Below are 16708 nucleotides of genomic sequence, written 5' to 3'. Positions count from 1 at the left end.
TAAGATGAAGTGTCAAGGTCACCCAGTCTCAAGGAAACAGGACAGTCTTTTCAACAGTGTTAAGAAAACTGGATATCCACATGCAAAAGAATGAAGTTGGATCCTTACCTAACACCATATATGAAGATTAACTCAAAATGATCAAAGACCTGAACATAAGAGCTAGAACTGTTAAAATCTCTGAGGAGGGGGCAGAAATAGGGGAAAGCCTCATGACACTGAATTTGGCAATGATTTCTTAGATATGACACCAGGCAACAAAAGAAAAAATAGATAATTAGGCTTCATCAAAATTAAAACCTGCATCAAAGCACACTATCAACAAGTGAAAAGCAACCCACAGCATGAGAGAAAAAAAAAATCTGCAAATCAGGTATCCAGTAAGGGGCTAATATTCAGAATATATAAAGAACTCTCACAAATAACAGGAAAAAAAAAACTGATTTTTAAATGGGCAAAGGACGTGGCATAAACATTTCTTCAAAGAGGACATATAAAGACCAACAAACAAATGAAATGATATTCAACAACACTGATCACTAGAGATGCAAATCAAAACCACAATGAGATATCACCTCATACCATTAGAATAGCAAATATCAAAATGAACAAAAATTAACAGGTTGTCAGCAAGGATGTGGAAAAATTAGAACCCTTGTTCACTGTTGGTGGTATTGTGAAATAAATGGTGCAAACTGGTATAGAAAATGGTATGGCAGTTCCTCAAAAAGTTAAACATAGAATTACCTTATCAGCAATTTCATTTATGGGTATATTGCCAAAAGAACTAAAGCAGTGATTTGAACATCAGTTTGTACACCCATGCTCCTAGCAGCATTAAAAGTAACCCATGTGTCCATCAACAAATGAATGGATAAACAAAATGTGGTATACTTACAGTGGAGTATTACTCAGCCTTAAAAAGAAGGAAATTCTCCATGGCTGATTCATGTCAATGTATGGCAAGAACCACTACAAAACTGTAAAGTAATTAGCCTCCAATTAAATAAATAAATTTTTAAAAAAGAAGAAGGAAATTCTGAAACAAGCTACAAAATGGATTAACCTTGAGGACACTATACTAAGTGAAATAAGCCATCCACGAAAAGAAAGATGTGTGATTCCACTCTAAATGTAGTTAAATTTATACATATAGAAAGTAGATGGTGGTTGCTGGGGAGAGGGGAGAATAGAATATTGTTGTTTAATGAGCACAGAGTTTCAGTTAGGGATGATGAAAAAGTTCTGAAAATGAATAGTAGTGATGGTTGCAGAACAATGTGGATGTATTTAATGACATACAGTTATATACTTTAAAATGGTTTAATTGGTAAATTTTATCTTACATATATTTTACCATCATTTTTAAAAATAATAGATTTTTTTAAAGGAGTGACGCATGTCAGTCCTCACTACTATCAGGTGTTCAAGCACCAGCCGAACGTCCTCTAGCTACCATGCCAGTGGACTTTAATGTTGAGCTATTTTTTCTATAAATGACATGCTTAAACTTACAGCTATGTAATACAGAAACAAGGGGTCACTGTTAGGTGATCTGTCTTAACAAAGCTGGAATTTTACATAAACTATCCATCTGGTAAATATACAAAGCATATATTTTTTATTTGTATTCGACTCATTTTATCTGAGGCTTGGAATATGGAAATATTTAAAGAATAATTGCATCTTGAATCTCTTATTTGCATATTGCCATCTTAAGATCTCTGCTACATCCTAAGTTGAAAACACATTTATTGTAGATTTAAAGTCTACAGTACAAAATGCTTTTGTTTTTAAATATCTAGTTTCTATCCCTCCAGATTATATAAGGAAATTCTAATGAAAAAGGAACTTAACAGAGATGAAGGATTGGTCTTTGGCAAGTGTATCGTCTTTTCAGAATGAGCCAGTGCAGATACCTGAAACATTATAAGACTCTAATCAGCTTAAACACTTGCTCTGAACTTACTTTTTTCTTTTGTAGCAAACTTTTCTATAATGATTTCTAATATGAGAAAGAAAGTGAAATCGCTCAGTCGTGTCCAACTCTTTGCGACCCCATGGACTGTAGCCCACCAGGCTTCTCCGTCCATGGGATTTTCCAGGCAAGAATACTGGAGTGGGTTGCCATTTCTTTCTCCAGTCTTTAATATTTGAAGTGCTTTCTTTTCAGTTTTATGTAAAGTGTAAATATCCATCATTAAAAAATAAATGTTTTCCTTATATTTCATGTCAAAATGACAAGCATTGTCATGAGACCAGAAGTTGTGAAAAGAACAGTGTATCAGATCCAGTAAAACAAAGCAAAGTTTGCAACTTTTTTTTTGGAGAAAAGATTCTCAATCATTTTGAGATTAAATTTTTAAAAGTCTATAAGGTGAATTTAGATCTTGATGTCAATGAAGCATTAAGATTTTAACATATTGCTCAATTTACTGTGGAACAAAATAAGTGTGGCATCCTCTATGCCTTGGATATTGTTTTAGTCCTTTTTGGAACACTTTCATTTCAAAAATAATAATATTGAGACTTTTGGGGTAATTCTAGCCACTGGAATTTCAACATCTAGATATATGATGGAAGAGTGGGGGGGGGGGGGGTGGAGGTCTTCCTAAGGCACATAAAAAAGACCAGCAATGTGTAAAGAAGCATTTAGATATTTCTCCATTTTTAACCAGAATTTATCTTCCCATTAGGTAAAATTAACAATCAGTTTATCTCAGTTGAGTTATGCGGGAGGGAGTCTGTGGTTTTCTAGATAGCAGAATCAAACTAAAATGCCAAAAAAGCTAAAAGATGGGAGCGTTAAGGCGGAAGTCAATCAGACAAGGTCTAGAAATAGAGGCCATACATTTTCATTAATATTACAGTTGATACCACATTTATTAAGACTGCTCTCTAATAAATCATTACTGTCATATCAGTCAATAGGGGCTAGACTGGTAAAATAGCCTGCTAGGTTAGTACAATTATCTGCAAGGAAATATATATATATATATTTCAAAATTCAAATATCTGGTTCTGCTTCATATGCCAATTATTTAATACCCAAAAAATGTTCTTCCCCTATGTGAAAACTGACCCACAGATAAGTATTCACATTTCCAAAATAACAAAAAAGTACGTGACAGAGAAATAGGTGACATAAAGCCACACCCTTTAAAGCAGGGATCAGCAGGTCATCATCATTCACTGCACGTCAGAGGTTCACTGAGGAGCCAGTGTCTCAGGGCTCTTTGGGGACAGAAGTCACCCTGGAACATAGGTGTCAAGACTCATGGAGGGGTCCCTTCATTTCTGTTTGAAAATGAAATTGAGTGTGTCCCCCTTTAAAAAGTCAAGTCTTTTGTATCATCAACACTTACTGTTAACTAATAGTTACTTAAAAACATAAATCAATGACAGAGTGAAAACACAGTTCAGGGAGAGAAGTAACATGGGCATGGACACCTGACTGCACCCACCCACATCTCCCAGGCTCATCGGGCCTGGAGTGACCCAGCATGGGTAACGCCACCAGGAATTTCCATTCACCCATTAAACAAATAATATTGAGTAACTAGTATGTACCAGACAGCAAAGAATCTGCCTGCAGTGCAGAAGACGCAGGAGACTTGGGTGTGATCCCTGGGTTGGGAAGATCCCCTGAAGAAGGGAACGGCAACCCACTCTAGTATTCCTGTCTAGAGAATTCCATGGACAGAAGAGCCTAGCGGGCTACACAGTCCATGGGACTGCAAAGAGTCAGACATGACTTAGCAACTTCAGACCAGATGAGACAGTATGTGTGAAACTTCATATTTCTTGCAGCTAATAGCCCTCTGAGTTTTCAGGTCATTTATTTTAAGGAGGGAAAATACAGTTTGCTATTTTTAAACCCAAATACTTCAACAAGAGAACTGATTTTGATTATTGTAATGAATTTGAGAGTTGTTCGGGGAAACAGAAATGATAAAGACATTTTTCTCTTAAGATAAGGCAAGGTCCAAGTAGTAATCAATATGCAACATTTAACTGATTTATTATAACAGTACTCTCTCTTTCCAGTAAATGAATACTTACACTGTACTTACAGAAGATTGCTAGTGGGAATAGTTTTGGGGGGCTGTTGATGCTTCCTTTATTAATATATGACCCCAAATTGAGATTCAGTAATTGCTGAATTTGGCCTAGTCAACAAATTCACTTCTTGCTCTAAGTGTGAGGGGACTGTCAATGCACAGGTCAGTCCTATTAGAATATATTCTTCAGACTTTCTTCTGTTGCAAGAACTGGGGGGCAGTGGTTAACAAGAGCACTAATCAGGTTTGGAAATGGGAACAGAAGCTGTAGAGCACCTTTATGGACACGTGCATGGATCTGACCTACCAGAAGTGGAAGCTTTCTTACCAGAGGCTACCTGACAGTGGACCTGGGGTGAGATCGAGGGGAGTCATGGGCCAGTCTGAATTAGCCCAGATCAGTGTGATCTATAGGGCAAAAAAGCCTTTTGAGTACTGTGTCCTGTTTTGATCATTTTTATGAGTCTTGGACTTTCTTTCTGGCCAAAAAAGGGCGGTTCTGACCATAGTTCTGAGAAAACGCTAGAGTTTTGTGAATCCAGCCTTTTTTAGCTTTAGCTTCTCGTTGCCGTCAGGGCAAAGACTAAATCGTTGGCTCAGTGGATGTAAAGCAAGTTATTCCACCGTCTAGGTCTCAGACATAATACTATATTTTTCTTCTGTTTCTTTTCTAGATTTTCTGTTTTCACTGTTAATGATTTCACAGACTTGTCTCCTTTCTGCCTTTTCCACCAGTTTACTCCAGTGTCCCCAGCAGTTCCTGAATTCTTGAAAACTCCTACTGCAGATCAGCCCCCACCACGGTCCACAGCACCCGTCCTCCCCCCAAGCACCACGTCCTCAGCAAAGCCCGGGCCAGCACTGGTGAAGGTAGGTACCCTACATGCATGCAACCCTCAGTGACTTTACCTTCAACTGTGGCCTCTAGCCCTGAGCACAGCCTGCCTTTTAGTCAAGGCTTGAAAACAAAACCTCAGAAGGACTTGCTTACCCCAGGCTTCATAACTGAAACCACCACGTTCAACAAATGACCTCTCGTTTGATGGTCACAGAAGAACAGCACAAAATTCAGTCTGTATAAAATGACTGCAGCAGCGCAGAAAGAGTTTAGAAATCATTTCATCAACAGTTCCCAGTTCAGCTTCCACCCAGGCCAGTAACTCATAGGGAAGAGAGAGAGACTTTAGCACTTGGGATTCATGAATCTCACACACAAATGTCTATAATGGTAATGTGATTTCGAACTTTTATACACAAAGTCAAATTCAGCAGTATTGGAGATATAGTATGTGACAGGTTAAAGGTTTTCAAGAAGAAAATACGTTGGTTTTTTTGTTTGTTTGTTTAGTAGATTTGGCCTGATACAGCTCAGTTTGTTCTTCAGAGAAGCTGCGGATTTATGGCACTGTTCCTTGCATTTTACTTGGTCAAAATAGTTTTTTAATGTGGATTTAGAACTGCTAGATAAAGGAGGGGGACTTATAACCTGAGGAATAGTTTAATCATTTCAGATGTGGCTTTTGCCAAAACAAGCAGAACACAGATCCCAAACTTTTAGAACTAAAAAAGGACCTCGGAGAGCTAGCTAAGCCTCTCAGCACCTTTCAGGTGAGGATACCAAGGCCCAAAGAAAGGAGGCTATAACAAAGTCAGGACCCTGTCTCTGAATCCCTGTCTGGCCTTTGTCCTTCCTTCTTACTTAGCTGCAGTGCTCCTCCTTGGAGGTAGTTAGCCTGGGCGTGTTCCTCACTCCCCTCTGTCCCCAGGACCTGTGTTTGTCCTTCACCACCTTCCTGGAGAGAAGGCGAGAAGGCTGTTGCTACTCCAGGCTGGTTCATCAGTGTGGCCAGGTGTCCGTGCCTTCAGGGCACAGATCAGTAGATTTCACCCTATTCCATCACTTAGTATTGGAGCCACAAATTCCAGAGTGTGTCTGTGCAACTGTGCCAGTAAAATCAGCTCTTCCATCCTTGTCCCACAATTCCCATAGTGTCTTTATACCTAAAGCATCTTAGAAACAGTTTCCTGTACCTTGCTGTTTTGTGTTGTTGTGGACCATTTTTTTAAAAGATGAATTTATCTTACAATATGAACATTAAAAAGTAGAAACTGATCTGATAACTTATAAATGAAGGAGATGAAAACCCAGAAGAGACATCTGATTCTTAACCATAAGACAGGGTCTCACACCCCATTTTTCAAAATAAAAATGTAATATTTTAGAAAAAAGGTTTTAAATTCATATTTACATCACTCAGCATTTTTTGTATTTTCCATAGAAATTCGTAGCTTTATATTCTGCTTTATTCTCAATTAGAAGCATTTTTCTGCTTTTATGTATTCACCATAGATTTTAATGATCATAAAATATTTGCAGAATATAAAAGATTTAAGTTATTTGTGATTAAGTGAAATACACTTAATCATTTCCCTATTGTATGTTTAGCGTGAAGCCTGTTTTTTCACAAGGAGATAGTAATATGTAAGCACTCAGCAGTGTCTACACAGGACCCAAAGTAAATGTTTGTTGAACTTGCTTAGATGATGCTGAACTGAGCATCTTGCCCTTAGTCTAAGGGAACAATGCAGCAGAAGAAGTAAGTTCTTAGGAGCAAGATTTTTGGTTACAGGGAGCACACAAACGTTCTCACAGCTCCTGAAATGTGTTTAGTGCATTGCTTTCCAGAGAGGCGATCCCGATTTTCAAGGTGTGTTACTTTTTCTTTTCAGATCAGATATGCACACAGTAGAATAGACTGCTTTCTCTTAAAATGTTCTGTCTTTTTCTCGAAAATAGCAAAGCCATCCCAAGAATCCAAATGACAAACACCGTAGCAAAAAGTGCAAAGACCCCAAGCCCCGGGTGAAGAAGCTGAAGTACCACCAGTACATTCCGCCAGATCAGAAAGGGGAGAGGAATGAGCCGCAGATGGACTCCAACTACGCCCGGCTGCTCCAGCAGCAGCAGCTCTTCCTGCAGCTGCAGATCCTGAGCCAGCAGCAGCAGCACTACAACTACCAGACCATCCTGCCTGCGCCACTCAAGTACGGCTTCGTAAACTGGGTTTACTGTGGTTTTTATGAGCAACCCTTAGTGTCTGAAGGTGGAGTGCTATGATTTATTTGTGCTCAGCGATTATTTTCATTCTCTTGTCATCAAAGCTCATAGTATCAGAAGTCCACACAGTGAGAAAAGTCTGCATTCCAGTTCACTTTTTGTGCTCCGTAACAGGTTCTGAACTTTTCAAGTTAGAAACAACTTTTCACAGTTACTCATCCAGGGAAGATTTGCCTGTTTATTTACTTGAATAATATTAGATGCTATGAGAAAAGCAAAAGAAGTGTAAACCTGGTATGAGCACTTTAAATTAAAAAAAAAAGACAGTTGAGCATAAATGCTGGAGCGGCCGAGGAAAGTTTTATGGAAAAGGCAGGAGGGGAAGGGCCTGAAACTTGGGAAGGACCCTTCCAAACCAAGAGGAATGATCTGAGTACAAATACAGAGGAAGTTAGAGCAAACAATGCCTGTTTATATTGCATGGTGAGAAAAATGGTCTGAGTAAAGAATATGACTAATTTTTAAAGCAGAAGACAGATTTGAGCAGAGCCAATGTCTAGAGAAACGTGAAGTTGGGAAGACTTTAATCTTGATATGGTGGATGTTTCAGAGGACCATGATGACAAAATCAAAATGCAAGAAGGAAAAGTCTGACGCCAGTGTTGGAGGGGAGTCTGGAAGTAGGAAAGCCAGTTAGAAGCTTGGCAATAAACCAGATACAAGAATCAGAAGGGACACTGAGAATGGGAAGGCAGGAACAGGTGGCAGGAGTCCCAAAAGATGATAAAAGGTCTCAGTGACCAACAACTATGAAGAGGGAACATGTGTCCAGAGTTTGAGCTCAAGCAGGAAGGACAGAGGGAGTGAGTTCTGATGATTTCTGAAACTGAATTCTCACAGCAGGACACCCACAGCTAATTTTGATTATGTACTAGAGGAAATCACAGTTACATATCTTCAGAACACTGTTCTGGAAAACAGATAAAAATACAAAGTCTCTGTCCTTCATTTCATTCACTTTTCAGAAAAAAGGAATTACTTACAGTCAACTCGAGAAAAGAAATTCTAGAAGAAGATCCAAAATCTCATGACAAGGAAAAAATTATACTCTGATCCAACCACTCAATTTATGATCACGTGATCTATAGAAGCCTATGTTTTCTACACGTAGGCTAAGCCTTCCTCCATGGAGAGCCCGTAATTTCTAGGAGTAGAAAAGGATTAAGGCTTGCTAAAAAGCTTCTCTGTAAGAAATAATCTCCTCATATGCTAAGAATTATCAATTCGCTTTTTTCTTTGAAGACCCAAATATCTTGAGGAAGATTAGACCTATTAGTCATTCAGACCTTCCCGTGAAGTGCTTGAATCTGAAACATCAGGGCAACAGGGATGAGGGAAGAAAAGAGTGTGTGTAGCATGTTTTTATTTTAAGAGGAGGCAGGCCCGAGAGAGCTGTTGACATTGGAAGGGACCCAGGGAAGGCCAGAGAACTGGACGAGCATCAAAGATAAAAAGCACTGCTGCTTTACAGCTTCATCCAGGCCCGGGGAGGCGGCCCCCGCCCCGCCGCCGCAGGACCCCATGAGGGAGGAGGACAGCAGGGGTGCTCTCGGCGCCCCGGCCGCGTGCTCAGGAGCACCCTCCTCACAGCGACTCTCACAGGGGCCGACAGGACTGCCCCTGAGCCCTGATGAGGAAACTGGTAACTGAGGAACCAGCGAAAGGGGGTGTCTAGCCATGAAATAATCCTTTCTGTAATGTAAGAAATTGTGTGGGGCCAGCTTTGCAGATGGGAAGAAAACGTCTGGTGGGGGTTGGGGGGCACCCAAACGCAAAAGTTCTTTGTCTTTCCATGAAGGCTTTAGTTCCCCCCTCCTCAAACACTCCTGCCACTGAAGTCACCAAGCCACCTGCCCCAAGAAAGCGTCATCCAAAAAGACCCAAGAACTCAGGAGGAAGGAGCTGTCATTTCTGTGTTTATTTCACGGGCGGAAATGGAACACCAGCTTTGTGTAATCTCCAGATCCTAAGAATGGAGATGTTGTTTTCAAACACATTGTTTCCTTTTACCAAAATTCAATATAAGAAACCAAATGTGGGAGTTGTGTAGGGCCCACAGTGGTGGAACTTTACTGATAACAAAGCCCTTCGGTATCTTGGGAGGAGCAGGAGCCTGGAGACATGGGGCTTTAGTTACCACGTGGCCACTTACTGACAGAAGGGAAGGGTCCCAGCAGGTGTCTGGACCTCAGGATCCTCAGCTACGCAGTGATTACATTCATCAGGTATCCACCCCCCTCCTCTCTCTTTTCCCCCTCTTGATTTGGGGAAAAAAACACAATTTATTTTTGTTATTTTAAAAATTGAATTAAACACTATACTGTTAATCATATTAATGAGTATTATAGAATCTCAGCATGAATAAAATAATTAAACCATGGGGACTGCCCCAGTGGTCCAGTGGTTAAGAATCCACCTGCCAGTGCAGGGGACGCAGGTTCGATCCCTGTCTGGGAATTGCGATCTCACATGCCGTGGGGCAACTAGCCTGTGCGCCACAACTACTGAGCCCACTTGCTTTTGGGCTTGTGCTCTGCAACAAGAAAAGCTACCTCAGGGAGAAGCCCCCACTCTGCAACTAGAAAGTAGCCCCCACTTTCAACTAGAGGAAGCACATGTGCATCACTGAAGACCCAGCACAGCCAAAGATAAATTAATTTTTAAAAATTTAAATTATGCATTCTCAAGGAGAAGACATCATTCACGAAGGAGCAAAAGTTGGAGGCAGTTTTACAGTTTTTATGTAATAAAGCACAGACCTATGTACATGAACGAGAATGTAGTACATCTATGGTATTAAAATTTCAGAGTGATTAGAAAAGTTATCTAAAGAGCTTTTCTTGGGGACAGTAATGAACATAAGGCTGAGAAACAGTGATTTAAATGATTTCATAACTCGAAAATACGGTTTTTAAAAGTTGACTCTTTGAAAGAATAGTGATATATTTTTAAATATTTGTCATTTCATCCAAACTTCAAAATAGTTCATTTCAAATACTTCAGGTACTTAATTTCATCATAATTCAGGCAGGTTTAAAAAACCTCACATGCAAGTCAAGAGTTAGCTGTTGACAAGGCCAGCACTGGCTTCAAACACAGGCTTCTTAAAACCCACTTGAGAAAGTTCATCCAGCCGTGGACCTCACCCCAGAGGCACCGTCACCACAGATTCCTGTTTCAGGACACGGAATTCAACGTCTCTTTGGTACCAAGCTTCAGTACCAAAGCTTATACTGACAGTTAAGCCTGAGGCTGCAATGGAATTGGTTGTACAGTGTCAGTGACCACATGCACCTTTCTCTAATGAGTTATCAACCAGCCAGAAAAGAAAATGCCATTGTTGCCAAGCGTATCACAGCCAGAAGGCATCGGAAGGACCTGGCTTCAACATGAAAAGTTTAGGGGAATTAGTACAAAAGTACAACAGATTCACCAACACTTTTTAAATAAGCTTTTAAAAATGTAGTATAAGTTAGAGAAGTCCATAAATTATAAGTGAAAACCGAAGCCAAAGTAAGTGCAGTGTTTACCTCAAGAAGAGGAACACTGTCAGCTCCATTGTCATTGGCTCACATCCCCGCTTAGTGACTTCCCGGATTGAATCCATGGCTTAGTTCTGCTCAGCATGTCTGTGAGTCATATCTTTATTCATGCACACAGCAGCAGTTCATTCTTACTGTTGTCTACTTCATAGTTCATCCACCCAGCATCCTCTCGATGGGACTGGGGCTCTGATGAATAATGCCATAGTAAATCTCCTGACCTGCATCTCTTGGTTCACATACGTGTGTCTCTGTCAGGTGTTGATCTAGAAATGGAGTTGTTGGATCGGATGGGTATGATGTTTCTTTAGTAGATACTGTGAAACCATGGTCCAAAGCAGTTGCACTGACTCTGCTTCTGCCAGTTGTGTATGAGGGTTGTGGTGGTTCCAAGTACTTGGTGGTGTCAGTCTCACATATTACAGCGGCAGCTCTGCTGGGTGTGCAGTGCTGTTTTGCTGTGGTTTTCATTTTCCTCATACCTGATGAGGTTAAGCATTCGTTCATATCTTTATTGACCATTTGTGCTATGTTTGTTCACGATTTTCCCATTAGGTTTTTCTTTTTCTTACTGTCAATAATTTGCAAGACTTCTGTGTGTATTCTAGATGAGGCATTTGTCAGAAGTATGTTATTATAAACATCTCCTGGGGCTTGATTTTTAACCCTTTGAAAGATATCTAGGTGCTTTTTGTATCCTAAGAAATCTTTGCTTATCAAAAGCTATGAAGATACTATCCTAAGTTTTCTTCTCAAAGTTTGTTTTCCAGTTCACATTTAGGTTTGGGGATGCTGTGAGGCTAGGGATTGATCAAGAGCCCTGTTCTTCTCATGTGACTGACTGTCCCGTTTGGCCCATTACCACTGATGGAAGGACCACCCTTTCCCACTACACCGCCATGTCACCTTTGTCCCTGTATGCGGCGTCTGTTTCTGGATTTTCTGATCTCCCATTTGTTGTCTTGTCCTTGCATCAGCATCATCTTCATAACTGGCTCTGTAATAAATGTTGTTGTCTGGTAGTATGATGCTTCCAGCTTTGCTTTTCTTCTTTAAAGATGCCATGGTCGTTTTTGGTCCTTTGCATTTCTGTATAAAGCTTTGAATCATCTTCTAAATTTTTACCAAGCAAGCAAACAGACAAATCCTGCAGAGATTTTGATTAGGGTCTAATTTGACTGACATCTCTACCATATTGAGTCAGCCAACCCATGACCAGGTAGTTTTCTCTTTGTAAGTTCACAGATTGTTAACAGGAGCAATGTCAACCCCAGAAATCATTTTATTAGAAAAGCTAATTTTCTTTTTCTTTTGAAGGCCACTCAATGACAAGAACAACAACAGTGGGAATCCAGCTTTGAACACTACCACATCTAACACACCAAGACAGAATACACCTGCTCCTGTGAGAAAGCCAGGACCTCTGCCATCGAGCTTGGATGACTTAAAGGTGATCATTGCAAGTGGGGTTTATTCACCCGTAAGGACCACAAAACTGTAAACTATGCCAGACCCATCCAGCAGATGTAGGCAGTTTCTAGTAGGTCTTCAACTCTACCAGCAATAGGATAGCCATTGTAGAAGTGCTTTCTTTTTACATCCATTAAGTTTCCTTTATTTGGGAGAAGAGGAAGATGTAACAGTTAAGAACATGATCTCCAGGGCCCTCTTTACCGGGTTCCACCCCTACACAGCCTTCTGTTACCTGTGATAGCTTGGACCAGTGACATACCCTCTCTCCCCATCTGTAAAACGGGAATAATAATACCTACCCCTCATGTGAAGGTTAACGTAAAGAGTAAAGCACTTCTGGCGGTGTCTGGCCCATGGCAATTACACAGTAAATGTAACTGTTATCATTTCTGGTAGTAAATCTTTTGAGGTAGCAAAGGAATTAGCCTCTAATAACCCTTGCTTTATCACTGGCCTTTCAGGTCCTTTATGTCTGTAATTCTGTGTTTTTGTGTGTTTAAAAAAAGAAAACTGTCACACTTACATGCAGTCATACAGAGCTGTCTGACAGATGTAGGCACCTTTTCCAGCACACAGGTGTGCTATAGATTTGTCAGAAGGTCGTAACACCAAAAAAGCGATCTGATTGATTTGTACTTCCAGGTATCGGAGCTGAAGACAGAGCTGAAGTTAAGGGGTCTTCCCGTGTCAGGTACCAAACTGGACCTCATTGAACGCCTGAAACCCTACCAGGAAGTGAACAGTGGCAGCCCTGCTGCCGGTGGCATCACAGCCGTGCCCACACCCGCCGTTGTCCCCAGCAACCCCGAAGTCACCGTGGCCCTGCCAGTGACAACACTACAGAACCCTGTGACCAGCTCAGGCTCCACTTTCAAGGCAGAGCTGCCCCCCGCTGGCAGCAGCAGCGCGGCCCACGTGGACAGCGGTAGCTCCCCGCTGCCCATCTCACCCGCGCCTTCCGAACAGTCCAGCCTCAATGCCGAGGACACGAGCATGGCCGACACGTTCACCGAGATCATGACCATGATGTCCCCGTCGCAGTTCCTGTGCTCGTCACCCCTGCGGGCAGCCAGCACCGAGGACAGCCTCAGCCCCACCAGCAGCACGCTGTCCACCCTGGAGCTCGACGCGGCCGAGAAGGACCGCAAGCTCCAGGAGAAGGAGAAGCAGATTGAGGAGCTGAAACGGAAACTGGAGCAGGAGCAGAAGCTCGTGGAAGTTCTGAAGATGCAGCTGGAGGTGGAGAAGCGAGGGCAGCAGCAGCGGCCCCTGGAGCCCCCACCCCCGGCCAGCGCCCCGGCCCCTTCAGTCTCCAAGGCCGACCAGACACGGGGCCCCACCGCTTCCACCACCAAAGAGGAGGCTCCACTCCCCGACGGCCCCGGCCCAGTGGCTGGCCAGACCCTTGTTGCCAAAAAGGCCGTAGTGATCAAGCAAGAGGTGCCTGTGGCCCCGGCTGAGCCACCGAGCCTCGTCCCACAGTTTTATGTGAGTCCCCAGGGCCAGCCGCCCGCCGGGGTCGCTCAGCCGCAGGCTTTACTGACCACGCAAACTGCACAGCTGCTGCTCCCTGTGTCCATCCAGGGCTCCGGTGTGACCTCAGTGCAGCTCCCTGTAGGCAGCCTCCAACTCCAGGTGTGAAGCGTTGTCTTCTAACTCCTTGCCTTGCAGCCTGCCTGACCCAGAAACGGCTCGTGGTGAGCACAGACCTGAGCTGCTTCATACATGCATCCCAGTCAGGCTGCCAGGTGGCAGGAACCACGTGCATGTGTCGGGGGTTGTTCGCAGATGTGGACAACTGGCACTGTTTTCAGAGTAAAATCAAACAGGGGTGCTTTTCCCTCCTGCTGCTTTTCACCCTTAATGAACACAGTATTGCATGTGGAGACATGTTTAAATACCAGTGCCATTCTCATAATGATGGCAGCGACTGTCACTGGGTACTTCTTGTGTTCAAGGCACAGCACCAAGTGTAACACAGCTGGCGTGCTTCATTTAATCCTCCCTTTCCCTAGAAGACCCAAGTGAGAAAGCCCCCTTCTAGAAAGGAAAGTGAGGCCCTGAAAGATGGAATAAGTTGTCCCAGGTCAGAGCTGGCGGTCGAGGCCTTCTGACTGCAGGGCGCCTGCTCTCACCTCCACTCTGCCTCCTAAGTGTAGTTCCTGAAAGGCACCACTAAGGTGAAGATGCTGAAACTAAGGAGAATATGAGCACAGACTCAGGGTTGAGGCTGGTATGGACAGAGGATAAAACACTGGTGAGCATGAAGTTTCCTTTGAGGCCAACCATTACCTGAAGCCATTGTGTGCAACTTGACTTTGCAAGGTTTTTTCAACAAAAGGTGGGCCGCAATCCACAGAAACCATCTGGAGTCCTGCTCCCCTACCCTGACCGCCCAGAGAGAAGCAGTCTTGTCCCCCATCCCAGGGTGAGAAGGCACGACCCAAAGGCCCTGGGCCTGTGCTGAAATTCTGGCTCCCCTGTTAAAGAGTGTCTGTGAAACTGAAAGTCCGCTGTATAATACAGCTTTTCTAAGCATTCGTTTTCCTGTCCAAATCTTCCATGAGAGGTGATGTTTGAGGAACAGGAACTGCGTTTTATTCTGGGCCTCTGAGCACCCAGCACGTGGCTGGCTGTCCCCCTGGGGAGCACAGACGCTGCAGCTCAGAAGTAGGAATTTGGACAGTCTGGCCTCACAGATTTCCTTGCTGCTGCTAAAATTACTACACCTGACCTATTATGTATGGAACTGCTGTCAGTTCTTTTGACTTTCTACAAACTTTAAAATGAAAATTTAGCACTTATGAAACAGTAAGAGCATGAAAGTAACTGGCCTGGTGTTCGAGTTAGGGTTCAGGTTTACATACCAATGAATTGAAGTGTGTATAAACATTTTACCTTTTTTTTTTTCCCAGATGTGAGCCCCACATGACCAGTTACTCCACATCTAAACTCTTCATTCTAGCCTTGATTTGGACAATTGAGTTGGTTTTTCTTTCCTCCTAGACTCCACCACAAACAGGACTCCAAACGCAGCCTCAGATAGCAGCCGCCGCTCTATCCTCGGGCCTGGCCCAGGCTGCGCCTCAGAAGCAAGACGCTTTCCCAGCACGCGCGCTCAGTCAGCCTCAGCAGGCCAGAAAGGTGGGTAATGGCGACAGCGACAGGCTGCTGCCGGCTTGTACTGAATATTACCATCCGCTCAGCATCTAGTGAGCATCTTCATAGGCGCCTCCTCTGTGAGAAGCCCCTGTTTGTTCTTTTCTGTGATGCATCTCCCACCGGGTGAGCCTCAGGTCAGATGGCATTAGGCTGCTATGTGAAAAATCGCTCATCTTAGCAGTTAAGCTCCTCTTCCAAGTTTCCAAACTATTTTTTCAATCCTCATATATAGAATTTTCTAAGGCTTTCAAGGTTTTTTTCAAAATAATCATTTTGTACGGGGAAAAGTGTCCTGGGAAAAGATATTTGAAGATGAAAAAGACCGTTTTTGAAATGTTTTTTATCTTCAGCAAGATCTTTATGTATCTTTAAGAGTCTGCCTTCTCAGAGAGTAAGAGCCCCCCCGCAGCCTATGTCTGGCTGCCATTCTAGCTCACCACTTCCTCTGTGCTGTGCCTTATGCAGGACTCTTTATTGGTTCCCCATCTTTAAAGTGACGCTGCTGACCTGTGTCAGTGTCCTGTACAGGAATTCTCCAAGAGTTCTGCTGAACAGTCCCAAGTGTCACCCAGACTCCCTCTTATCCAGTAGGTGGAGCTATGTGCACATCTCCTTGCCAGGAAAATATTAAGTCCTCAAAAATAGGTCTTACTATTTTAAACCTGGAGAACGATTAGTCTCAGAGTTTTAATCTTTAGCATAAAAGAGCCTAGATATTTAGGTGTACCTGTGATGTGCCCAGAGTGCTGTGGACTCTCTGGGCTAAGTCAACTGGAGGAACAGACAGGAGTGACCTCTTGGGACAGCGACTGTCATGTTAACATACCTGCTCTCTTGAATATCCTCTGAGGAGCACAGTGAGCAAAGAGTTAGAAGTGGGCCCAAATAACTGTCTAGTGCAGTGAGAAGCTTAGCAAATGTTCAGATGGCAAGACTAAAGTTTTCTCTTAAGGAAGAGAGAGAAAAAGAGTATACAGACAGATAAGAAAGCATAGCTATCGACCTTATCACCCAGAAAAGCTGTACTACTTAGAAGGGTACACACTCACACAGGTGGATTCTTTACAGTCTGAGCCATTAGGGACGCCCCAAGAAATACAAATATAGAGGATAAGTTTTTCTCTCTCAGAACACCAGCAGTATAAAGTATATTTATGAGCAAACCGGTTGTTCTGTGAAATACAGCTACAAAATAACATTTTGGCCATACATTTGCAAAAGGCCCTAAAACCTTTGGCTCTTGATGAGGAGTCAGAGAACAAACTTTGTAATTCCACAGGAAGAAATTTGCACCTCTGCCTAACTGAGCAAAAGAGAGCTGCTCAGAAGGGGGCAGACTTTAAATGGGGCTT

At 42.8% G+C, this 16708-nt stretch overlaps 1 protein-coding gene across 2 annotated transcripts in view; it reads left to right on the top strand.

Annotated features, from left to right (window-relative positions):
- Nucleotides 1-16708, top strand: part of MRTFB (myocardin related transcription factor B) — a 291820-nt gene that overhangs the window by 259809 nt on the left and 15303 nt on the right. For both annotated transcript variants that reach the window (XM_052635937.1, XM_052635938.1), the window contains 5 exons: nt 4797-4931; nt 6859-7106; nt 12039-12171; nt 12837-13829; nt 15201-15338. In XM_052635937.1, the coding sequence (XP_052491897.1) occupies nt 4797-4931; nt 6859-7106; nt 12039-12171; nt 12837-13829; nt 15201-15338 (1647 nt within the window). The remainder of the gene's footprint in view (nt 1-4796; nt 4932-6858; nt 7107-12038; nt 12172-12836; nt 13830-15200; nt 15339-16708) is intronic.

The sequence above is a fragment of the Budorcas taxicolor genome, chromosome 2 (assembly GCF_023091745.1).
Source record: "Budorcas taxicolor isolate Tak-1 chromosome 2, Takin1.1, whole genome shotgun sequence".
NCBI classification, from domain to species: domain Eukaryota; kingdom Metazoa; phylum Chordata; class Mammalia; order Artiodactyla; family Bovidae; genus Budorcas; species Budorcas taxicolor.
This window is presented reverse-complemented; position numbering and strand designations above follow the sequence as displayed.